This window comes from Podarcis pityusensis (genome assembly GCF_964106645.2).
Source record: "Podarcis pityusensis genome assembly, chromosome: 9".
NCBI classification, from domain to species: Eukaryota; Metazoa; Chordata; class Lepidosauria; order Squamata; family Lacertidae; genus Podarcis; species Podarcis pityusensis.
Window position 1 is genome coordinate 32,606,599 of NC_138034.1, and position 25,828 is coordinate 32,632,426.

The 25,828-nt window shown below is 41.4% G+C and overlaps 1 protein-coding gene across 1 annotated transcript in view; it reads left to right on the forward strand.

The window, feature by feature from the left end:
• Positions 1-1,056: 1,056 nt before the first annotated feature.
• Positions 1,057-25,828, forward strand: part of DDX60 (DExD/H-box helicase 60) — a 47,480-nt gene continuing 22,708 nt past the window's right edge. Inside the window, exons 1-22 of the mRNA XM_081021661.1 lie at positions 1,057-1,488; positions 1,993-2,182; positions 3,359-3,700; positions 6,488-6,604; positions 7,844-7,975; positions 8,905-9,090; positions 10,599-10,740; positions 12,839-12,994; positions 13,584-13,692; positions 13,969-14,084; positions 15,075-15,238; positions 15,524-15,776; positions 17,492-17,664; positions 17,973-18,137; positions 18,986-19,135; positions 20,404-20,523; positions 22,547-22,642; positions 23,258-23,373; positions 24,682-24,824; positions 25,009-25,118; positions 25,218-25,322; positions 25,465-25,587. Of these exons, the coding sequence (XP_080877787.1) occupies positions 1,382-1,488; positions 1,993-2,182; positions 3,359-3,700; positions 6,488-6,604; positions 7,844-7,975; positions 8,905-9,090; positions 10,599-10,740; positions 12,839-12,994; positions 13,584-13,692; positions 13,969-14,084; positions 15,075-15,238; positions 15,524-15,776; positions 17,492-17,664; positions 17,973-18,137; positions 18,986-19,135; positions 20,404-20,523; positions 22,547-22,642; positions 23,258-23,373; positions 24,682-24,824; positions 25,009-25,118; positions 25,218-25,322; positions 25,465-25,587 (3,315 nt within the window). The 5' untranslated portion in view covers positions 1,057-1,381. The remainder of the gene's footprint in view (positions 1,489-1,992; positions 2,183-3,358; positions 3,701-6,487; positions 6,605-7,843; positions 7,976-8,904; positions 9,091-10,598; positions 10,741-12,838; positions 12,995-13,583; positions 13,693-13,968; positions 14,085-15,074; positions 15,239-15,523; positions 15,777-17,491; positions 17,665-17,972; positions 18,138-18,985; positions 19,136-20,403; positions 20,524-22,546; positions 22,643-23,257; positions 23,374-24,681; positions 24,825-25,008; positions 25,119-25,217; positions 25,323-25,464; positions 25,588-25,828) is intronic.

The following is a 25,828-nucleotide window of genomic DNA, read 5'->3' on the forward strand; positions in this document are numbered from 1 at the left end:
GCTCGACAACTCGTGGAGGGCGCCTCTCTCTCTCTCTCTCTCTCTCTCTCTCTCTCTCTCTCTGCCTGGAGGGGAGGGGCTTTCCCTGCTCTTTGTTCCGTTTGAGCAAACACAGCAACGAAACAGAGCTGGGTGGGCAGTAAGACCATGAGGCAGAATGCAGGAAAGCAGCCACTTCCTCTTTTCAGGTTTCCCTTCTCCGGTACCTACCCACCCACGTTTATTGCGAGGGAAATCTAGCTGACTGCAGGGAAGGGGTTGGGTGCATGTAATGTGTGACAAAGGCATCAGGTGTACGTCTTGGGTGGAAAGGGTATAAGGGTGGGGAGGTAGAGTGCATTTAAAAAAACCAAAACATTGTGGATTTAAACAAGGAAAATGTAGCATAATCTACTGTTTGTAAGGGCCCTTTGGGATTGGTTTTACCCATCTCAGACAGTTAGCTCATAGTGTAAATAAAGATGGCTGTTGTTTACATTTTTTTAATAAAAGCATCAACAACGATCCTTTTGCACGGTCTGTTGTGCTGTGTTGCAGAACTTTTTGCAGTTGCAGGATTAGGGATGGTGTTCTGTGCTACAGTGGCGTAGCGTGGGGGGTGCAGGCTGGGCCGGCCACACCGGGCGCAACATCTGGGGGGCCGCGCTCCACGGGTTAGGGGGCGCAAAATCCACGGGTTAGGGGGCGCAAATTACTTGCCTTGCCCCGGGTGCTGACAACCCACGCTACGCCACCGCAGCCCCACTCACCTCACAGTTTGTTGTGGGGGAGGAAGGGAAAGGAGAATGTTAGCCGCTTTGAGACTCCTTAAAGGGAGTGAAAGGCGGGATATCAAATCCAAACTCTTCTTCTTCTTCTTCTTCATATGTCAAAACCCATAGGCCCACCATGGCTTCTGAAGCAAGTTCCGTAGGAGATGAAACCTCTCTTTCTACGTTCAGCCAACCTAAACAAGCATCCTTGGCAAAAGTTCCCAGTGAACCATGTTTGTATGATTTCCAAAACCCAGGCAAGTAACTATACGGTTTTTTAATTTGTGTTCATATGCAGGGTAACACTGGGTAGGTGGAGTGCATATCATTGGGACAGGGTTCCCTCTCACATGGTGGAGCAGCACTACATATAACTTGGTACATGTGTAGTGCCTCTTCACACGTTATCCAAATGCCCAGTCCTAGTCCAACACTCGTAATTGCTACACCACACTGCCTCATAATGAAGAGGTCTTCAGGATGGATGGGGGGTTTGCTTACTGACATCCAGGACAAGACCAGGATCTTATAAAATTGTTCTGAAACTTGGAAAAGAAGTCGCTTTACGACATAGCTTCTTACGCAGTTTTCCTCTTCGGCTATTTAGGATCTTGGTGGGAAATTGGCTAATGTATGTGATAAATCTAAGATCTGTCTGCATTTTTCTTTTTCCAGAGCTACAGAGATGCATGGAACAAATTACTTATTTACTTATGGATGAAATACCAAAAGCTGAGTATGTATGATAAACTAGTCTCCTGTAGTGTCACAATGGAGGTGGCTCCCTCCCCGCCCCCTGCCCGCTTTCATTAGCTTAGCTGCTGTTAGGTCTGAAAGAGGACCTGGGCAGTTTTGGGAAGGGAAATAGTATATAGTGATTGAGAATACATTTTTTGATCTTAAGCTGTAGCCCAGAACACCCTGAGGCCATTTTAGACTAGGTCATCCCAAGCTTTCTATTGGACGCTGGTGTCTGTCAGCCCAAACGGGCTGTGTAATCAGGAACAGGATTTCTGAAGATCTGATTCTTAAGCTAATGGAATATTGGAATCACTATGACTACAAGCCACTATTCAGTTAGCTTATGAATCAGTGGTTTAGAAAGAAAGTATTTGGGTTTTTTAGGATGATGATATTACCTGTCCTTCACCAAAAGGACCCAGTGTGTGTATGTGTATCAGTATGGCATTTTAAAAAAACTACTGTTAAATTGCATTGTTTGTTTATGTCTTTAATCCAGATATGTCAGCTTGTTGAATGACTATGTAGAGTCAGAGTTTTTTCTGATTGATGGTGATTCATTATTCATCACTTGTGCAAGAGAACTAACATTGCAGCGTGGACAAAACTTGCACTTTTTCTACCTAGTTGAGCGCTTTCTCCTGGATTTAACAAGCAAAGGAGCAAAATATTTCATTGTTTTCTTCAAGGTAACAAGTAAAATGTGCTTTTACTATGTACAGTGGTTTTATTCACTGGAGGAAAAAATGTGTTCACTCTTCTGGTATTTGTTTAACTTGACCACAGGTGTTTCAGTCACAAGAAGAGAATACAAAGATGTAGCAATTGTGAGAAAAAAGCTGTTTTATTCCATTCAACTTGCTTACCTGGCTTTGAACATGATAAAAAACCTTCAAACAGGCTTAGTCAACTTGTGGGACAAATCTGGCTCACTAGGTTGAAGTGACCAACCTGACCAGCTTTTTCTTCTATTCTGATCAAGCACAAAAAGTATCTCAATTAATAGTAGAGCAAAAACAAAAGCAAAAAGCAATACTGTGAAAATGTAATTGTTTTGGCTTTAGTTGGCCAGTCCGAGGGAGGCAAAATCCATTCACAGCCAGAGTCCAATCCACAAACAATACCTTGATCAGTGATGGTTAGTGAAGGATAAAAACAATGCAGAATACAGTAATTTCAGAGTCTAAACTGCAAAGATTTCAGGACCATGGACAGGCCACTAGGACAGGGGAGCCATCTCTATGTCAAGAGCTGCATTCCTTTGCATCTCTTAAGGTGTGGTGTGTGGAAGTGGTGGTGGAAGTGGGGGCAGTGGCAGGTCAGACCAGAGCCAAAAGTGGGTGTTTTCCACCAGTTGCTCTGTTTTTCTGTGCAAGAAAGGCACAGAACTTAACATAATGCTTAGTATTCAGCTAGGTTTTACTCACATTCGGCCTACTGAAATTAATGAAGGTGATTTAAGTTAGTCCCTGACTCGCTCTCCCATGTGCCACTATCACTGAGGAGTAAAGACTCTTAACATGGCAGCCACTGGAGCTACAGCTGAACATCCCATTATCTACCTGTCTGTTTGGGTCTGGTGTGCTGTCTGTGCCAGGTAGAGGGCACTGGGAGTCTCTTCATGTGTAGAGGCCCAGTTCCTTAGTCAATAATATTTCATTCTTCTGTTCAATGATAACCACAAGCCCATATATATGTGGCATGTTAACAGAATAGATTTTGGTGAGTTCCATGTGTATGTTAAGACAGGATGGCAGCCTTAATGTAACACTTAAGAAATGCCATACTGTTTTGAATGTTCTGTGTCTCGATTACTGTAATACACTGAGAGGTATTTCATATATATTGTTTGTTTTTCCTTACAGGATGTAGAACATATGTATTTCAGAAATCCTGATTTCCTTTCTTTGCGTAATGCATTGATCATCCATCTGAGAAAGAACACTGAAATTCCTATACATACTGAATTTTCGAACTGCTTAGAGAGTAGTTGGCAGCAATTTCTGCAAGACAACTATCCGTATTTCTTAATAGTCGCTGATGAAGGGTTGGATCAACTGCACACCAATTTCCTCCATGTATTTATTTTGCATACTTTGTCAAAGAGAGTCAACATTGTGCTTACTTCAGGCCAAGAATCAGATGCAATCAGAGTTTATGGATACCACATCAATAGTCTGTTCAAATATCAGACGCATTTTAAACAGGTAAATAATAGAGTGAGTTCCCTTCAGTGAAGGAAAGGGAACAGGTTTGGTCCAAGACATCTTACTTCCTGAGATGAGGCAGAAAATGGTGTCCTTTCCCCCTGCCCAAGTCAAAATGCATGGTACCCCAAGCTGGCACCTGAGACAGGCTATCCTGCAATCACAGCTCCCCCTTTCTGGCAGTAAAAATACAATAATAATCAGCTGAACAACTAACAATTGGCTGTTCTTTGTTGATGTCCTAAAGAAGTTGCCTGAGGTGGCAGCTTCACTCTATCTAATGATAGGTCTAGTGCTGCCGCTTGCATGGCACAGCAAGCCTTGGCTTCATCAGCTACAACCCTGAGGCATTTCCTGTGTGATCACACACAACTATCATTTTTAGAGGTAAGGATCAAAACAGGGTAGTATTTGCAACTTTAACATTAGGTGGTGTTTCCCTTGACTTTGCTCTTATTCATAATTTAAGGGAAAGTAAAGGGGGGCGGGGATCCTTGAACAAAAACATAATCTGAACTGCTACTGCTACTTTATGCATTGTCATATTCCCAGAGGTAACTTACATAGAAAACAAATAACTATATAAAAATATGCAACAATAACTAAAAGTGATTAAACCAAACATCCCTCCTAGTAGTATGCATTTCCCAATTCAGTAAGTGTCATCATTGGAAACAAATGAGTACATGAACATGTCATGTGAAGAGCACATTGTTATCCTTGAGGTTGCTACTATGTTGTGACCTTTACTAGGCTTTTAACCTTCTATGTAGGAAAATAAAAGAATATCAGGCACTTAGAATTTGTCTATGATGGCTAACAGTGGAAAAAATGCACTCCTCCAATCTGCTTATTTATTTGTTTATACGGTGGTACCTTGAGTTACAAACGCCTCAGGTTACAAACTCCACTAACCTGGAAGAATTACCTTGAGTTGAGAACTTTGCCCCAGGATGAGAATGGAAATTGTTCCAGCAGCACAGTGGCAGCAAGAGGCCCCATTAACAAAAGCACACCTCTAGTTAAGAACAGTTTCAGATTAAGAATGGACCTCCAGAACGAATTAAGTTCGTAACTAGAGGTACCACTGTATATCCTCTTTCTTTAGTCATGGAGCTCAAGGCAGTAAACATGAGGTTCCCAGGCACTCTCCAAACCAACTTAGCTTCAGCAAGTTGGATGCATCATCAGACAATGGCAGGGACCAAATGCTCTCTCCATTCCCATCTTCAGAACACCATGGTGAATGTGGAACATGGGAAACTGTCCTATACTAAGTCAGACCAATGGCCCATCTAGTTCAGTGTTGTCTCTGCTGAGAGACGGTGACTCCTCAGGTTTTCAGATCATGGTCTCTTCCAGCACTACCTGGAGATGCCCGGGATTACTCCTGGGACCTTTTGCATGTAAGCCAGATTCTCTGCCATTGAGCCATGACTCTTCTCCAAAGGGAACATTGGATTTGCCAAGGGAACCAGCTGTTCCCCACTTATGATGAAGTACAGTTTGCATTTTCTAAAAGTCTTGTCTTAATGAATGAATGTGTGCCATGCAATTTGAGTGGGCAGAATCAGAAAATAATTATCCAGTAAAATAGTCAAGAATACATACGACGGGGATAAATGACTAAGATAGTATAATTAGCATAAAACAGATTTCCACAATTTTATCTTATTTGTCATGATAATTAATTAGGGTTGTCATCTGATATAATCTTATTTAATTTATTGAGTAATTGATTAAATTAGCATATGAGTAAAACAATAGTACTAAGCAAAAGGACCCCAACCCTTTTTTCTTAAAATGTGCAATTATATATAAAAACTGAATATAGCAAGCCCTATCCTTAAACAGGCATTCTCTCATGCCCACAATGGAATACTGGTGGCAACTATTTGGGGCATGTCCAATTGATGTGTGTTTGCTGACACGTGGGTTCTTTTGGAGGGCAGAACAGGGAGAGGTGTGTGGGCTCCAGGAACAAGCCCAGTGTAAAATGGTCACCGCCTGTACATGCATCATCTTAAGAAAAGTGGTTGGGACCTTTTTGCCTAGAACTATTATACAAAGAGTAGCAGCTTTCAAAGTCTTATTTCCTGATTTATATAGGGCAGTCAATTGACCCTTATAAAATCAATGTATACCCATGTAGGCACCTTCAGGCATTCAGGAGACCTTTGCTGTGCCCTCAGTCATATTGAAGGAGCCTACGAGAATACAGCTGTCTTTCTCTTCAGACCTTTGCCTGGCACACAGGTCATGGGTGGAGCTGAGTGGGCAGGTGCAAAGTCACAGGCAGCCCTTTACTCATGTGATCATGATGCGTTGATTATAACAACCCTATTCTCATGTTCCTCACATGTAAGGCATTGCTATGATCATTTTGGGGCAGGGTCACGTTTTTAACCCCACTCCCAACCTTGCATCTTCTTTCTTAAACAACTACACATTGCCTCTAGTTGTCTGAATTGAAAGTGCAAAGTGTGGGGTCCTACTTAAGCGTAGGGGTTCCAAGCGGTTGATCCACTCAATTACGTTGATGCCCTGATCACACAGCATTGCTACACATCTTGTGCCTTGGGCTTTCTCTTCTGGTAGCTGCAGGGTCTAAATGTGTGACTCCCTTCTCTAAATTAATCCTGGGAATGCTCTACACACAAGTATGGAATGATTAAGGGCAATAATTAACAAAAGACTTTATCCTAGTGGGAAATCAGTGTGATTTAGGAGTGCTAATGTGGGCTGGATTATGCAGCACAATTTATGCTCATGATTTTTTCTTTTAAGTATAAAAAGAACCTTGAACATTACTGTCAATCACTGGTTAAGTACTGGAAGGAATCTGGTACAAAAGTATGCGTTTTTCTTTGTGGATGTCCAAGTCTGGATGCTTTGGCAGGAAAGGTAATAGATTTTTTCATTGCTTACGAATTGGTTCTCCCATTGTTATCATCGTCATCATTGTATTTCTAATTTGCTGAATTTTTGGGGAAATACGATATTTAAAACAGTCAAGTCCACCAAGAAAATTGTAAGAAAAGAAGGAAAGGAGAATGACCCTTTTCTGAGTTCTTCTCCCTGCTTATAGGGAAGCGTTCAAAATAAGTAGCAGAAAATGCAAACCATGTTTAAACGTTCTCCCACATGTGATTCCAAGTGCATGGGAGCAGATGGAGAGCGAGACTATGCTTTCAGCTGTGTCCCTGCCAACCTCCATGTATTAAGCGTGCAGAAGGTCTGGAGCAGGAACCCACTTCTACTCCCCATGCAATAGAAGCTTCCCATGCAAATTAAACCCCTTTGTGTGGAGCCTAGACATGTAAAACGTGTGTCGGGGTAAGTTTAGGAGGAGGCTGTACCCCTTCACGCAGCTGGAATTACTCAAATAGTGCTACAGATGTACATCTTTGTAACAGATGCAGGACTAGACTTGAAACTCCAGAAAGGATGTGGAGAAACAGACATAGTCAAGGGTAAAACCAAAACCTGTATCCTGTAAGCTTTCTTTATCATAAATATACTGTACTATGTTCATCAATATAACAACAACAACAACATTATTTATACCCCGCCCATCTGGCTGGGTTTCCCCAGCCACTCTGGGCGGCTTCCAACCGAATATTAAAAACAATACAGTGTCAGACATTAAAAACTTTCCTTCAGTTGTCTTTTAAAAGTAAAATAGTTGTTTATTGCCTTGACATCTGCTGGGAGGGCATTCCACAGGGCAGGCACCACTACCGAGAAGGCCCTCTGTCTGGTTCCCTGTAACCTCACTTCTCGCAGTGAGGGAACTGCCAGAAGGCCCTCAGTGTCCGGGCTGGATGATGGGGGTGGAGACGCTCCTTCAGGTATACAGGACCGAGGCTGTAAAAAGGGACATGGAAATGAATGAACCCAAAAGCTCATCTGTATATATGGATCATCAATAAGCAAAACTGTTTGTAGTTCAATATACTTTTGTAGGATTTCATTTAAGCAGGAGAGATAATATTGAATCATAACAGTTTATTCACACATGAAGTCATTCAAGCTTCTAAGTGTATTTCTCTTTAAAAAATAGAATCCTTTTCTGAATTAGATTTTAAAGACAAAAATACTTACTAACATTTCCATCTTTCATTATATGTTCTGAAATGTCAGGCTTATAGAAAATTTGCCCAATTCCAGAAGGAAATAAAAGATCTTCGGTATGTTGTCTGCATCATCACCTGCTCACTAGTCCTGGAAACACACATGCAAGTACTAGAAAGACCAACTAGCTCTGCAAAATCGGTGAGAACCAGCTATGTACTCAAATACATTACAACAAAGACTAGCACATTCAATCTGGCATAAACTTTCATAGATCACAGTCCACTTCATTAGATCTATGAAAAATAATCCCAAACTGGCATGTATTTAATGGACTATGTTCACAAAAGCTTTATGCCATCATTAAATTGGTGATGTTTCTATTGTTTTTGCTGCAACAGGCTAACATTGGCTATGCTTAAAGAAATTATTTTTAAAAATTACTTTCATTTGAACAGTAGTACATTTTTGCAATTAATATTCCTGTATGCACTTGAGTTGTTGTTGTTGTTTTGGTCCTCTTTCCTACTTTTGGCAGTACCTCAATTAGGACTTTTCCACATTCAGCCTTTGAGCTCCAGTGCCATTACCAACCGTTACAAGGAGTACATGGTGCTAGCATGAGAATACTCTGTGCAATTGGGTTTATCCACATTCAGCGGTTGCTGAACCTGCGTGGAGCTGCTGTCACCACCCAAGAGTTTTTTCAGTGGCTTTTGATGACCCCCACAACATTTGAAATATTACATCATTACCCTGATTGTTTATGGGTATCATCATGTAATTTGATTTAAGATACATGATAGAATTATTGTGACAATAATTCTTATGCAGAATATCAGCACCATAACAATTAAAACATGGTAAAGTTTGGATTAACAATACTATAAATAAAGTTGCCCATTTGACAGGGTTTTAAGGCTCTGGCTTGATGTTTGTTACTGCCAGGTACAAGCACCCCAAACAGACTTACGGTAAATTAATTTTTTAAAATTGGGAGATTCTTGATGTAATTTGACAGGTTTATATTTACAAACTGATTGCTGAAAATTGGGAAACCAGAGGAATTTGATTTGTAGGGTGTATTTCTTTTTTTTAAAAAAACCTGTTTGTTTTTGCTACTCAAAAAGAATGAGAAGAAGAAGAAGAAGAGTTTGGATGAGAAAACAGTGTTAACCCTGGAAGATGTTGGAGACCTTCTACGGATGTATTGCCTCAGTGTGGTATTCCTACATCATTTGCCCCTTTCTCAACGATCGCGGGTGAGATTCATCAATGCCTGCTGGAATGAGGAAACTTTGAGATTTATGCAACAGGTAGGCGCTGCAATGACTACTTCCAATATATTATTACAGTAAAGCGTTGGCCACCTTTTATTATTTTATTAACCAGGTAAGAACTAAAGCCAGGTGCTGGATTTGTGGAACATTCTTAAGAAAGTGCTTTTCTGTAGCCAGTTTTTCAGTGTGTATGTCAAATGGTTGGAAGGGCAAAGAGAGAAAATGTAGCCAATCAAATTTGGGTATATGGCATCATCTACGAGGGCAAATGAAGGCCTCAGACTGCCCTTAGGCTGAATGGCGTGGGAGAGGAAACCTGGCAACTTTGCTCATTCCTCTCCCTCCCCACCTTCATGTAAAAGGTAAAGGTAAAGGGACCCCTGACCATTAGGTCCAGTCGTGACCGACTCTGGGGTTGCCGCGCTCATCTCGCTTTATTGGCCGAGGGAGCCGGCGTTTGTCCACAGACAGCTTCCGGGTCATGTGGCCAGCATGACTAAGCCACGTCTGGTGAACCAGAGCAGCGCACGGAAACACCGTTTACCTTCCTGCCAGAGCGGTACCTATTTATCTACTTGCAGTTTGACGTGCTTTCGAACTGCTAGGTGGGCAGGAGCAGGGACCGAGCAACGGGAGCTCACCCCATCACGGGGATTCGAACCGCCGACCTTCTGATCAGCAAGTCCTAGGCTCTGTGGTTTAACCCACAGCGCCACCCGCATCCCACCTTCATGTAGAAGGCCTCTTTTACTGCCAGATCATTGTCATCTAGCCAAGATCTGGCTGGCTATGCAATGCCCTAATCCTTTATGGCTGTTGATGATCATGTGTGTTTTTAAAAAACATTTTCAAATGATGCAGCTTAGGACCAAATTATGAACTCACTGCTCATTTGTATGGGCATTTTGTATCACACTTTGAATGCTATTTGCAAGTGCTTTATGTTTATGAATTGAGACATTTAAGTTTGGGAATAATCCTGGGTATTCATGTGCCATAACAGCTGGGGTGCTGGAATAGATGCCAACCATGCAGTTAGCAAATATATGAGAAACTGCTGTCACTGCTGTGGTCTTGATTCACATTGGGCCCTCTGCTATTTGCAGTAGGTGTGAGGAAAGCTCCCACTTGTTTTAGTTTGTAGAGCAAGTAATTGTGGAGAGATGCATAAATGTAGATGCACAGTTTATCTTAGCATGGTGCTTTGCCTATCATGACTCTCCTTGTTTCCAGCTACCAAGACTTGAATTACCATCGGTCCTTCTGTCTGTGGACAAGCTTTCTTGGAAAGGGAGAATGGGGCCTTTGACCAGTTTTATAATATTTAGATACCTGTAGCCATGAAAAATAAATTTAGGTGTTTCAGAAAAAGAACTCCTCTAACGCAATAGTTTTGCCCCTCATAGTGTACAGTTAGGCTGGAGAGTTAAATACTGATTAATTGAAAATGTTTTCTTTCCATATTGTGCATTGACGCCATTTGAATAAATGGAACGAACCCTATGTTGTGCTGTTTACAGAGATTTTTTCTTTTCTCCTTTCAGTATAAACTTTGTGAATTTCATGTTCTTCAATGCCTTGCAACTCAGGCCTTGAAGAACGTGGATTTTTCTACACTGCCTGATTTAAGTGATGATCTCCTGTTGAAGAACATTGCATTTTATTATGGACTGGAAAAAGGCCCAGGTACTCCATTCACACCAGTTATTATATTTTTAGGCCCAGAGTTTTCATGATGAAAGTAAGGCCTTCATGGAGTTGCAGACTGTCATTGAGATAAGTGAAGCCTTATCTCACACATCTCTTCTTTTGTCCAGAAGGCAGGGTTTTCATCTTTTATGTTTCCCAATGAGTACAGTGCCATGGGAGATTGACAGTTGTGTAGGCAATTGAAGAGAACAAATATTTACCGTATTTTTTGCCCCATAGGACGCACCGCCCTATAGGACGCACGTAGTTTTTTTTGGGGGGGGGGAATAAAGAAAAAAAATTATTTTCCCCCCAGGCACGGGGCTGGTGCGGGGGAAGCCCGAGCTTCCCCCGACCCCAGTCCCCAGAACAGCCTGCTATCCGCAAGCCTAGGGAGCCTTGCCGGTCTCCCCAGGCTTGCGGACAGCTGTGCGAAGCCCAGGCGTGCTCTTCAGTGCACCCGAGGCTTCGGAATGCAGAGCTGCGCGGACCCCGGGAGGGCAGGCAGCTCAGCGCGACCCTCCGGAGCCCGGCGCAGCTTGGCGCCGGGCTCCGGAGGGTCGCGCAGAGCTGCACGGAACCCGGGAGGGCAGAGCTTCCTGAAGCCTGGAGAGCGAGAGCCTCTCGCTCTCCAGGCTTCAGCGAAAGCCTGTATTCACCCCATAGGACGCACCCACATTTCCCCTTCATTTTTGGAGGGGAAAAAGTGTGTCCTATAGGGCGAAAAATATGGTACTTTGATAGGATCTCTTCTTTGGGGAACACTAAATCACAGAATTTTCATATTGGACCAGTTTAGATAGCATGAAAAGTGATGGGAATACAGGGCAGCAAGCCTTGGGGTCATGCTCTGGTGCAACCACAAGGAGGAGATCAGAAGCTTTCATTTCCATTTTTTATTAACCACAGTTTAGTGTTACGTCTAAACCCTTAACTGTAGGCATGTGCAGGGGGTGTGCCCAGGCACACCAGAATGTTTTTAAAAATCAGGGATCAAGGGAAGTAGACAGAAAGAGATGCAGGGAGATTAGAAAGGCTGGAATGAATCTGCATCTTTGGCCTGCATTTGTCTCTAGAAGCAGTGGTGGGTGATTGACTCCAGCAGCAGCCGAAGTTGTACCTCTATTCCAGCCTTTTTTTTCTGCCTGTATCTGTTTCTGTCTCATGGCCCTGCCTCCCTCTGAACTGTGGTTGTCACTTTTTTTGGAGAGAGACCTGTTGGGGATAGGGGATTCCTTGAGGCACGCAAGTGGAGAAGAGGAGCCATCCTGCCCTTGGCTCCGTTGATCTGCCTTGCCTTTAGTCAGCTTGGCATGAGTGTTTTCCTCTGCAAGAAAAAAAATCTCCTTTTTTGGTGTCTTCACCACTCTTGTGGTTGTTTTTGCCTCGTTTCCTCTTCCTTGTCCTTATTTGTTGGTATTGTCATTCCTTTTTCTTTCCTTGAAATAAAATCAAATCCCTGGGTGCACACCCTAATGAAATATGCTGTGCACACCTATGCCCCAACTGGGGCCAATCCAATGCATTTTGCTCCTGAGTTGGACCAGCAAATGACTTCCTCTTGTTTCTTTGTAGATGACCTTGGGTCATGCACAATTTTTCAATCTAAGCAACTTAATAAGGATGTTATGAGAATAAAGATGGAGAAGTCAAGCAAACTGCCTTAAGATCTTAGGAAGAAATCAGGATATAAATTCAATAAAAATGTTAAATAATAAGTTGCTGATGTGTTGTTGCTCTGTCCTCCTGCTTTGGTGGGTGGCTGGGCATCTTAGGGACTGTAGAGTATATAGTAGACAGGGATTTCTTCCATTGGGTTTCAGTAGCCCAAGCCATAGAGCCTGTCTGAGAAAGCAATCAGAAGATGAGACACAAATTTTCAAAATTCTTCTGCATGTTGGGCAAGACACAAATAGTGGGTGGGGATTGGGACAAAGAAAGCTTTTGAGTCTTTAAAAAAATATCTTAAAGGTAGTGTGTGGAAGAAAAGAGGATCACGTCTTTAGAGATTTCAATAGTAATTTTGAAATAAAAGTTATATTTCCAAACGCACATTGCTTTGAACTGCTAATTTTCTTCTCATTTTTTAAATTAGGGTTTGATTTGGATACAGGAGAAAAAATGAATAGGGACTATGAACTTTTGTGGAAACATATCACAGAACTCTCTGGAACATGTGATTTTGGAGCACCTTTTCCTCTACGAAGAACTTCTACAACATTTATTGAGGAAAAATGTTTATCTGGAAAAGGTAACAACCTTCTGGGATTCGTTTAGTTTTTAAAGCAGACTCTGAATGGCCACCTATCAAAGGATGCTGTAACCTCAGGTTTCCTAAATCAGCAGGGTTTGGGCTCTTCCAACTCTTAGGATTACCACATAATATAATTCTAATTCTATATATTACATACTGTGGGATGTTGATAATATTGTGATAAGTAAAGCTTCATATAACAATGCAGTCATTATTATAATTTTGGCATGCAATAATTATTGTAAACATTGATAAATATGATTTCCCATAATAATGCTGTGAGTAGTGTATTCTTTTTCTTTTTTACCTGCATACTAGGGACCAGTCACAGTTTGCATTTATGATTGTATTTCTTGCAATTTTATATATTTTTTTTTACCTTCCTACAGCAGTGCAAGTTTATATTACAGGAAAATGTTTCCAGCACTTTTCCATATATATATATATATATATATATATATATATATATATATTACTATTACGTACATACACACACATACACATATACACACAGTATTACTTGAAATCATACTTTTCACTTCTTGCTGTAGTAATCTTCTCAACAATGATTTTATTTTTGGTAAAGACAAGGAATCGAAGTGGATGTTTCCTAAACCTGGACTTATACCAGTGATGAATACCATAGTGGATGAATTTGCTGGGAATATTTTAACTGAACTGCCATTTTTAAAAATGTATGTATCTCTTTTAGTTTCTTGGATATTCAAGAATGGACATATATTTATTTAACAATGCTCATATACCAAGGAATTTGGCCTGGTAAAAGGGAGGACCAAAGGGCCAAATAGGAAGTTCTGGAGGGCCACATTCGGTTTTCCATGCCGAAGGCTCCCTATCCCTGAAATACATAGGGATCTGGCTTTGATAGAGAGAATATCTACACAATGAATGTTTTTTATTATTTAATCATTACTGAATAATGGCACATATGCAATATTTTTTTTTCTTAGTGATGATCCTGTTGTTATCTCGCTTAAAAAACAAAAAGAATTCGATGAACTCCTGCACTGGCATTCCGGAAAGCCACTCAGTGATGATTATGACAGGACAAGTGAAGGATTTTGGGGTAAATACAAGAAAACTGCTGCAACCAAGTCCCCAGACAACTACAGTACAGTGGAACCTCGGAAGCCAAACGTCTTGGAAGCTGAACGTTTCGGCTCCTGAACTCTGACAAACCGGAAGTAAATGCCTCCATTTTTGAACGTGCCTCGGAAGCTGAACACTTCTGAGGCACGTTTCTCTTTTTTCTCAATGGGGCTTACTGACTGCCCCATTGAGCCTCGGCTTTTGAATGTTTTGGAAGCTGGACGGGCTTCCGGAATGCATTAAGTTCGACATCCGAGGTTCCACTGTACTCACACTTAAGTTGTCCAAGAAATGGCTACTCTTAAGAAAATAGACATGAACGTGCATAGGAAAAATCATCTGGGTGTCTACTCTTTAATGTTAAAGTTTTGCCTTATAGAGTTAAGTATATAGTTCCAAAGTTAAAATTCCATGTTTCTGAAGGAGAGAACCTTCCGTGTGCCCAACCAACACGATCCTATGAAATCACTGTGGTTATGTTGTTGCTTTGGATTCTGCAGTCTGGCCTATTTATCACTTTTTTTTACCAGCCAACAAATTTCTGGTAACTAAACATGGGTTCCTCACTGGTAATGTGTTCCAGATGATGCTACATCCCATGTATTCCAGTGCCCAGTAGAATTGACTCTAGCCATGCAGAATCTATTTCTAGTTGTGAGCAGAGACATTCCTGCTTTGCTGTGCCAAACTGAAAATGGCATTGCATTAGTGGGTGCTACTCCTTTCTTGCCTTCAGGGAGTAGAATTGGGAAAATGTGTGTAGCTGCCCTGACCCATCTATTAGGAAAAGCAGCTAGACAGGAAAACATAGACAATGAATTAAAGAGTAATTGGAGTAAGGAGACAGTGGCTTAGAGTCACAAAGGAGGTGGGCATCTCCTTGAAGTCTGGTTTCTGATCACTGAAGTGCCATTTAGGGAAGATGGTGATGTTAAAGGGCACTGTGATGCATTTGTGTGTCTTGAAGGAGAAAAGAAAGACCCATGGGCCTTACGACAGAATCAAAAACTGCAAACCTTTCAACGATTTTATGGGGAATCCCTAGAAGGCACAATTTCGAAGAAAATTGCTCCTCAGCCAGATACTCCAAAGAAGGCTTCTCCTTATGCTACAAAAAGCAAGAAAGTCCAAGTAAGAGCCAGAGCTCTCTTTCCTTTGTTTTTCTTTATGCCTCATCACCCACATAATCACCTCAACAGGAAGCTAGCCTGGCTTATATTTTAACATCTGCTGGATCCAAGGGTTTGGAGGGTCTCTGCATACAGCCTACTTCCCTCCACTCTGTTGCATTTCTTGGGGGTGGGGGGTGGGGGGAGAATTACATGCATGCATAAACACATTATGGAACTGGGATCCTACCAAGAGCTGAAATGTAATGAGAGTTATTGATTTGCTGTTAACTCCTTTCATCCACAGAAGACAAAAGCAGAAATTATTATTGAGGAGAACCAGAAAAGGAAAAGAGCTGAAGAAGAGAGAAAAGAAGAGCGTCGTTGGAGTGCCCTTTCAGTGACTATTGAAAACAACATTAAAGAAAATATGGCCTCTGGAATTAAGAATCTAGAAGTCTTTCTGGGAAAATGTCAAAGTGCATCTGTGAAATGTAGTGCTGAAATGGCAGCACTGAATGTTTGCTTTGGTTTGTGGACAGAACATTGCAAAGCAGCAGGTATGAGGGTGCATGAAGTGGCTATTGCTTTTGGCAACACTGGTCAGACATATAGATATATATATGTGTGTGAGAGAGAATGAGAACTTCTCTCTTTGTGTTGATATAATTCTGAGGCCTTTATCAAGGCCTGACATATTTAGATCATGAGATATCTGAAAGCTCAGATTTCCCATATTAGGTGGATTTCCCTTCCCTTTGTGCACGGAAAGTTCATTTTGGTTGCTCTGTGTATAACCATCAATCACTACTTCCAGACCCAAGGAATCAATTTCCCATTAAACGTTGATTTTTTTAAAAAAATTATTTTACCTTCCCCATATTGCTCAGAGAAGATTTTCATAGGACTGCAAGGAGAACTCGGCAGCTAAAAAAGCTGAGTGTGTGATGCGGCAGCTAAAAAAGCCAATGCAATTCTGGGCTGCATCAATAGGAGTATAGTATCTAGATCAAGGGAAGTAATAGTGCCACTGTATTCTGCTCTGGTCAGACCCCACCTGGAGTACTGTGTCCAGTTCTGGGCACCACAGTTCAAGAAGGACACTGACAAACTGGAACGTGCCCAGAGGAGGGCAACCAAAATGGTCAAAGGCCTGGAAAGGATGCCTTATGAGGAACGGCTAAGGGAGCTGGGCATGTTTAGCCTGGAGAAGAGGAGGTTAAGGGGTGATATGATAGCCATGTTCAAATATATAAAAGGATGTCACATAGAGGAGGGAGAAAGGTTGTTTTCTGCTGCTCCAGAGAAGTGGACACGGAGCAATGGATCCAAACTACAAGAAAGAAGATTCCACCTAAACATTAGGAAGGACTTCCTGACAGTAAGAGTTGTTCGACAGTGGAATTTGCTGCCAAGGAGTGTGGTGGAGTCTCCTTCTTTGGAGGTCTTTAAGCAGAGGCTTGACAACCATATGTCAGGAGTGCTCTGATGGTGTTTCCTGCTTGGCAGGGGGTTGGACTCGATGGCCCTTGTGGTCTCTTCCAACTCTATGATTCTATGATTCTATGAACTCTGCACAGTTGCTGAGAGTTCTACTCCAGGTTAGATGAGCAGGTGCAGAAATCCCTGTGCAGACTTTCCCCATAAAATATTTAGTCAGGGAAGAGAAAGCACACTCTGAGAGACTAAGGTAGGGTTGTACCTCTGTCCTCTATGCAAGCTTGGTGCTCATGAGATCAGGCAAATGCAGATACAGGCCAGTGATTTCTACAAGGTCTACCCTAAATTGGCTGCTGTGATGTCTCAGAAGCCCAAATAGGTATTAAACATAGAGATCTACGGATAAAGGCGGTATACAAATTTTAATAATCATCATAATAATAATATGGATGAGGTGGGGCAGATTTGAAAGGAGGCCTGACTGCAGCACTTAATTTAGAATAGAGCTTACAAGGGAACTTGATTTTGTGCTAGGTTTCAGGCTAGCGTGTGAATAAAAACAGTAACACATGGTTCCTCTCACTACTGGAGAACTACAGGCAAGATCAAACCTCTGGTTTCCAGGTTCCTTCTACATCTGATAGGTTTCCCACATGACATGGGTTCCATGACCATGGGGTTCTTCCAAAATGATTACTTTTTAGAAAAACCTGGGGGAAACGTGCCATTTATCACCTGATTACTCAGATGAATTGCCTTACAAATTATAACTAATGAATGGCTTTGATCACCATGTCTGATGAATTTTAGTGAGTTTGCTTTTTTACTTCTCAAGGTAAAACTGAGAAAAAATTTAATATAGCAGCTGAAGTGATGAGAAGAATCCACTCACTGATTGAAAATTATGACCATAAGGATTTATTGAAGGAGACAGATTTCCACCAGATTGCAAAATGCCTCTGGTACTTTGGATTTGACAACTTGGCAGCATCTTTAAAATATATCAAGGTAACTGTGTAATTATGGAACACTTGCATGCAAACGCAAAGGTACTTCACTTAGATTTTCTTGAGCAAGTTGCCCTATTTGTAAAATATAGGCTGCAGCTTTCCTGGATTGAAACTGTATAAATACTTGTTTGAGCCACTGCTGTTACAGTGACCTTATTGGAAGTGAACTGTGTGTTAGCTCACTTTATGCTAATATATATTTAATTAGATACACTATTTCTACTTGATTCATACTATTTGCTCTTGGGGGAAAAGCCCAGTCATTTTAAAACATGCTGCCAAACTGAAATATCTAAATGCTTGTAGGTATCTGAACATGAGAGAAAGGAACTTAAGGAAAAGCATGCAAAATATGCTGTTGGCATGGGGTCCTCTCGGTTTCAGCTACAGTACATGGGCCACTATCTTATGCGAGAAGAAAGAAAAGATCCTGATCCCAGAGTGCAACACTTCATTCCAGATTCATGGCAGGTATTATTAACAACATACTGTGAAGTTAATTTTCCTATTTTTGTAGAGAAAGTATATGTAAGGTGTTGCCTTTTTGGCAGCTGGTGTGGTGGATGAATATGTACACTTCCATCCATCCATCCACCCCTCCCCCAAGTTGTTATTTGACCTACTGGGGAAAACATACCATAAAGTTTGCTGGTGTAAGAAAACATCAACAACAACATCACCATTTTGTTATTTATATGCCACCTATCTGACTAGGTTTCTCCTGCCTCTCTGGGCAGCTCCCAACAAAATATTAAAAACACAATAAAACATCAAACATTTTTAAAAAACTTAGCTATTTCATATATCTTCTAAAAGTCAAACCATTGTTTATTTACTGGACATTGATGGGAGGGTGTTCCACAGGACGGGTGCCACTACTGAGAAGGCCCTCTGCCTGGTTCCCTGTAACCTCACATTGAAGGAACCGCCAGAAGGCCCTCAGAGCTGGATCTCAGGGATGAACTTTGGGAGTGGAGATGCTCCTTCAGGTATATGGGGCTGAGACATCTGTACATGTCGTCTTCCGGAGGTTGTTGGACTACAACTACCATCAGTTCCAGTGTAGTGTAGTTCAAGAAGAAATTGAGGTCCACAAATTTCCCATCCCTCACCTATGCCTTTGTTTATGGCGTGATATTGTGCAGGCACAGCAACAGATATTTTGTGTTATGGACATTTATCTGTGCAGCTTTGGCATATGTTTATGTCTTTATCCAGACACGTTTATATATTAAAGTGAAGCTGCTAAATATTCATGGAAGTCAATTATATGAACAAGATAATCATTGACAAGCATTTACACCACTGTTTGTTTATAGAGAGAACTTCTTGACATTGTCGATAATAATGAATCTGCAGTAATTGTTGCTCCGACATCATCAGGAAAAACATATGCCTCTTACTATTGCATGGAGAAAATCTTGAGAGACAGTGATGAAAGTGTGGTTGTGTATGTTGCTCCTACAAAGGTAGGTAATAGCTTTGAACTTCTTCACAAAAAGTATGTGTCATACACACAATCTGCAATAAAACATGTCATTGTTTGGGTTCTGGTCATAGAGGGATCAAATATAAGGATCAAAAACACCAAATGCAGGTTGAAAACTCTGCTTCCTCGCTTTCCTTCATTTTCCTTATATAGAACCCCGGCACCCCTACAATGAACAGGAAGCTGTAGCTTTAAAAGCCCTAGCATACATGCTGTAAGCTGATCCATGCAACTAAGAGTTACAGGCTTAACTTATGGTCACATTTCAAAGAGAAGAGAAATGCACCGTGCTTGTATCCAATCCATCCCAAGTGGTGCATAAAAATGTGGCAGGAATTGGGAGAAGTCATCTTAATTTTTGAATAAATGGGACGCAGATTACCCATGCCAGGTCACGATCCTGTGTAGGTTTCCAACATGTTTGTAGCTGTGTCTAAACAATGAGGGTGATTAAGAATCAGGGAGGCTGTTCTCTTCCCCATGATGCCCATCTTTTACCCAAAACTCTATGCCTTTATGTGGGTACAATTCTACCAGTGGAACAACTTAGGCTCTGGAGCCCTTTCACAATGCGTACAGGAATTTATCCCTGTGTATTTTTGACAGGAGCCTCCCTCCACTTCTTCCTAATGCTACTCAGCTGGTGAAAGTGTAGCAAGTAAAGGATTGCGCTAATCTTTAAGTTAAATTGCAGTTAATAGTTTAAAGATTTGGCTGTATTTTTTTCTGTATATAACAGTTGTTTGCTGCCCTAGGCTCCTTTGGGAGGAAGGGCAGGATACTATTTTAATTAACAGCAACAATGTGCATTGTTTATTTATATCTAATAATATATAACCTGCTTCTGTTTATGAGGATACAGTTGTACCTTGGCAGTCGAACGAAATCTGTTCCAGAAGTTCATTCGACTTCCAAAACCCAATCGTTGCTTCTGGTTGGCTGCAGGAACCTCCTGCAGCCAATCAGAAGCCACTGAAGCCCAGTCGGACATTCGGGTTCCAAAAGAACGTTTGCAAACCGGAACAATCACTTCCGGGTTTGCTGCGTTTGGGAGCCAAAACGTCCGAGTTCCAGGGTGTTCAGGATCCAAGGTACGCCTGTACTCAAAATGGGATTGGTCTAGTCTTTACCAAAGAAATGAGCAGACTACTCCTGATGCTTTGAATATTCTCACAGAGAGAAGTGTGTTATGAGGTCTTCCTTTGATAAACTGCATCTTACCTTGCCTTCCCAATGTGCTGCTTTTAGGCTCTCGTTAATCAAGTGTCTGCAACCATTTTTAATCGATTTGATAAAGCACTTCCATCTGGTATTGCCTTATGTGGTGTTTTCACTCGAGAATATCGTCATGATGCCTTGAATAGCCAGGTAAGTCATATGTGGCTATTACTGATTTTGCTAACCAAGGCACTTATTCAGCTAATGCTTTTAGTTAGGTTAAAGCTCCTGGGAAGTGTTTGTAAAACAGTTGAATGGGGAAAGAAATAAAAAGGAAAGTAGATGAGAAGGAAACTATAATTGGATAAAAAGGCAATGCTCTATCTGTATTTGCAAAGGCAAGGTTTTCCTTATTACAAATGTATTTATTTATTAAATTTATATCCTACCCTTCTAAAGGAGCATTGGGTTAAAAGTTAAAATACTGCCATTTAAAATAAGCATTTAAAAGCAGTTATTATATAATACCCTCACAATTATTAATGTCATATCTTATTATTATTATTATTATTAATTTATATCCCGCCCATCTGGCTGGCATTTCCCAGCCACTCTGGGTGGCTTACAACATACGAAACACAACAAAATCTTGAACATTAAAAACCAAGATATCCTATACATGCAACAAACCAACTAATAAATCAATAAAAACCACCACCACCAACAACCCCAACTAAACATTTAACCAACACCAGCCCAACAAAAATGAAGGAGGCAAAATTAGAACTGTTTAAAACATTTAAAGCATTTTAGCCAGTTGCCCCAACTGAAGAGTTGTTCCACCAATCTCCCAGGAGACTCTTTCAGCTGTTCAGGGTGAGTGTAGGTCCCTCCCCCTAGGCCAGGTGGAAATGGGCCTTGCAGCAGGCAGCAGGTCTTCCTTTCAGCACTCAGGCAGTTGTCATGACCAGTATCTCTCAGCCATCCAATGCTGAACTAGGAAAATTAATTTTCATTACACAGACAAATAATTATACATGGTAAGTCATTGTTTCCATCAGACAGCATGGCCAATGGACAGGGATGATGGACATTGTAGTCCAACAACATTTGGAGGGTACCAGCTTGCCCATCACTGCCATAGGGTTGCAGTGCAGTCGTGCTGCAGCACGGAAGATGCTTGCTCTGGATGGCAGGCTGATTCCCACCCAGATGTTATTTTCAGAAATGCGGCCCTGTTTATGGTGGATGGCGTGCACCTGTCGGATGGCAGTAGTGATGTATGGCTTGCTGGAATTGAAAACAGTTTATTAGATTGGTTGTGGGAGTGACGGTATTGGCGGCGAGCGATTGGCTCGTGTGGCGGTTAGGCATTGGTTGAGGGAAATGTGGGGAGGGGAGGTGCGGCCATCACCTGCCCCTCCAATGAATAGGGTATTCCGTTAAAGGAATCCGGGGGTCTGGATCTCGTCCGAAGCCCGGAGAGGGGCTAGGGCCATGCCAGGACCCCCAGAGCCCCCAGGGGTGAGCACCAGTCTATATAAATTGATGGAGCTCCCCCTGCTGGCTGTTTAACCTTCGGAGGCTTCCTGCAGGGTGGGGCAGGAGCCAGATATAGTTTGATACCAATGCCTAAACCAATACCAGTAACATTTGTGTATTTTAATAAAGTTGTGGCCAAAATTTGCCCATTAACATTTAAACTAAATTCTGTCTCCACTGTGTCTTTATTTCCATGGGGGATGGGTTTTGGGGCTCGAAGCTCAAGTCATTGTTTCCATCAGACAGCATGGCCAATGGACAGGGATGATGGACATTGTAGTCCAACAACATTTTGGGGGTACCAGTTTGCCCATCACTGCCATAGGGTTGCAGTGCAATCCTGTCCACATTTACTCATCACCCAGTCCCACTATATTCATTGAGGATTACATAAAGGATTGGCACAATATTGTTGACCAGATAATAGGGCTGTTGACCTTAGGTAATGTTGGAAGCCCTGTTACACTGATGTATGTGGCAACATGCTTCTGTCAGAGGATTTAGGCTGACAGAGCATCAACTGAGCATTCTTTTTCTAGAAATAACTATGCTTCTACACTGTTCTTTTCATCAAAAAATCTAGTCATATCGATATCACTGGTATTTAGTTGCTTTTCCAAAAGTGTTCATGTTGCTTTAAACCTGTTATTAGCAGGGATGTTTCTAAAAGTCCATCAATGTTTTGTTTCAGATACTGGTAACAGTCCCTCAGTGTTTAGAAATCCTTCTTCTGTCACCTCATCATCAAGAATGGGCCAAGAAGATACGATATGTTATATTTGATGAGGTAGGTATGCATTCGTTTTGGCAGAATTAATGAAGTATCTATAGCCTTTGACAGAAAGGCCTGTCATGCTATGCTCTAGCATGACCAAGAACCCATGGCTTGTGTGGCAGAGAGGAGTTAGACACCAGTAACACTGCTGCTGACCAGAGTGGGGGTGCTGACAAGATCAGGCCCATGCAGTTACACCAACAGGATCACTGACCTCTACCAAGAGCACAAGATGCAGCTTTGAAGATTTAGAATTGAGGAGGTACTACTGTGCAGATAGGACTACGGCTCTGCGGGTGAAAGGAAATGGGCTGCACTCTGATGTGGCTCAGAAAGGACTAAATTGCCATCAGGAACAGAGTTAGCCTGTATTGTATGAACTGATGAGCGTATTCCTTTATATTATTTTGTATAAATTGGCAGTTGCCATTCACTGTTACAGGTGTTGGGTACATAGGTGTGGTGATGGATAAACTTGATGTACAGTCACCCTAAACTTGAATTTGGTGCTTTAGAGGAATGCAGTGATATTTTGGAAGCATGCCATACAACTATTCTGTACTAAAAAGAATAAAAACATGTCCCCATTACATAACAATATATTAGGCCTATTTTTTTCTTCTTCAGGTCCATTGTCTTGGAGGTGAAATTGGAGCAGAAGTTTGGGAGCATCTTCTGGTTATGATTCGATGTCCATTTTTGGCTCTCTCTGCAACCATAAGCAACCCCAAACATCTTGCTGAGTAAGATGGGTGAAAATTCTGAATGAAACATACTTTGAAAGTGTTGTATCAACTAGATTAGGGCTGCGTCCAAAACTGCAGCTTACTGTGCAGATCATCGTGTGAAAGCTTGCAGGTCTGCATATGTCAAGGATAATGTGGAACCTCTGGATTGCTTCTTTTTTGACAAATCAATAAATAAGCACAAGTACGGTAATAATGTTTAGCATTTATAGAGAATGTTTTCAAGTGTTCTAACCACTTCTTAGTAAACCTTATAGCAGTTCTATGAGGTACGTAAAGGTAAAGGGACCCCTGACCATTAGGTCCAGTCGTGACCGACTCTGGGGTTGCGGCGCTCATCTTGCTTTATTGGCCGAGGGAGCCGGCGTACAGCATGTGGCCAGCATGACTAAGCCGCTTCTGGTGAACCAGAGTAGTGCACGGAAATGCCGTTTACCTTCCTGTCGGAGCGGTACCTATTTATCTACTTGCACTTTGACGTGCTTTCGAACTGCTAGGTTGACAGGAGCAGGGACTGAGCAACGGGAGCTCACCCTGTCGCAGGGATTTGAACCGCCGACCTTCTGATCCCAGGCTCTGTGGGTTAACCCACAGCGCCACACGCGTCCCATCATTCTGTGAGGTAGTACAGTGCTATTCAGATAGTAAACCAAACCTGAAAAAACGTGTTTTTCAAGGAACAGCTTGCAAGATTGCAGCCAAGGTGAGATCTGAATCGAGCTCTTTCATGAACACATCTCACTATCTTAAGTGCAATGCTACATCAACTCTCATGGGCTAGTTACACACATGTAAGAATCGTGGAGAGGAACATCAAAGGACACCTAATCCACCGACATGGCTGACTTTTTCATTAGCAGCAACGGTGTTGTGTAATGCTCTCCCTGCTGAAATATGAGATGCTCCATGAGTAGAGGCATTCTGCTTGCTCTTGATAACACATCTGTTTAGGAAATCATTTCCTTGAACTTAGAACTTTCTGATCTAATTACTGAAACTCTTTTTTTTAAAAAACTTTTAATTGCTATGCTTTTAAATTGGTTTGTTTAATTGCATATTTTAACTATGGATGTTTTTGATGCATGGTGGAATTATTTTATTGTGTATTTTAATTGTGCATGGATTTGATTGATTTTATACTTGTAAACTGCTTAGAAGCCATTTTGGCATGTCAACCTAATCATCATCTTCATCTGTTGTCAGGAAGGCAGCTCTGTGGCTCTGCGTGGGCTGCCACTGAGATAGATAGAGCCCAAAGAGCTGTGTTTATACTGGGAATGTAATTCTCCTCCTTCTTCCTAACAGATGGCTACAGACAGTAAAAAGATACTGGCAACATACTGAAGCTGTAATAGCACGGAATTCTAACCATTCCACTTCCGTTAAGAAAGGAGTTAAAGTGAAGCAGAGTGTCAGAACACAGAAAACATCATACAAAGTTAAGTTAGGTATGTACCCAAAATCAAAACTTTTACAATAGTAGAGAGCTTACTTTTTTCTGTTTGTCTTCTTAAATCTTGAATGAGTTTCAAAAATCCACAGCAGGTTGACCCTGAAGTTTAAAGCGGCTTTTGTTGGGCTTTATAACCTAAATATTATCAGATCACTTATTTCAGATTATTCTGCTTCCAGTGGTATATGAAGAGAGATACAATGATTTAGAAAAGTATGTATGTTCCCTGAACAATGATGATTTCACTATCCATCACTATCATCCCTGTGCTGCATTAACTGTGGATCATGTAAGTTTAAGATCACATTGGGATATTATGGAGAAACAGCATAACCACTGAAATTTGTAACATGCTACTCAGTGCTTGTTTATTTATTTGGCACTGCAGATTGAGAAGTACGGCTTTCCCTTGGACCTTTCTCTTTCTCCCCGAGAAGCTGTCATATTGTATGACATTATGGTAAAGGCAAGGACAGACTGGCCAAGGGCGAATGTAAGTACATCCTATATACAGATATATGTTTATCTTCAAATATACAGAGCAATTGTTACCTATATAAAAAAAGAAGATACTATTTTACTTATTTGAGAACACAGTTGTGGTCACTATTTCCCCCTTGATCTTTGATGTCAAGGAACTGGATCCTGAGCAGTTTTTTAAGGACAAAATGGTCATCACAAAGGCTGATGCAAGAACTTATGATAAACAGCTAAAAGAAGAACTAGAAATGTGGATTAAACATGGTTGCAGTGAGGAGGTATTTATTATTTCCATCTCTCTACCTGTGTATCATCCTTCTTTTTATTTTCTAAAGACCTTAGATATTCTCTAATATTTTCAGTCTATTACTTGGCTGTGTCAGGAAGTTGGACTGGGCAGAGGAGGAATGGTGGAGACTGCCACCCCAGTTTTAGTTTTGCACTTTAGAAAGCATTGGGAAACTGCAGCTAAGCAAAGATCATTATTCAAAAAAATAAAAAAAAATGGTGCAGAGAATA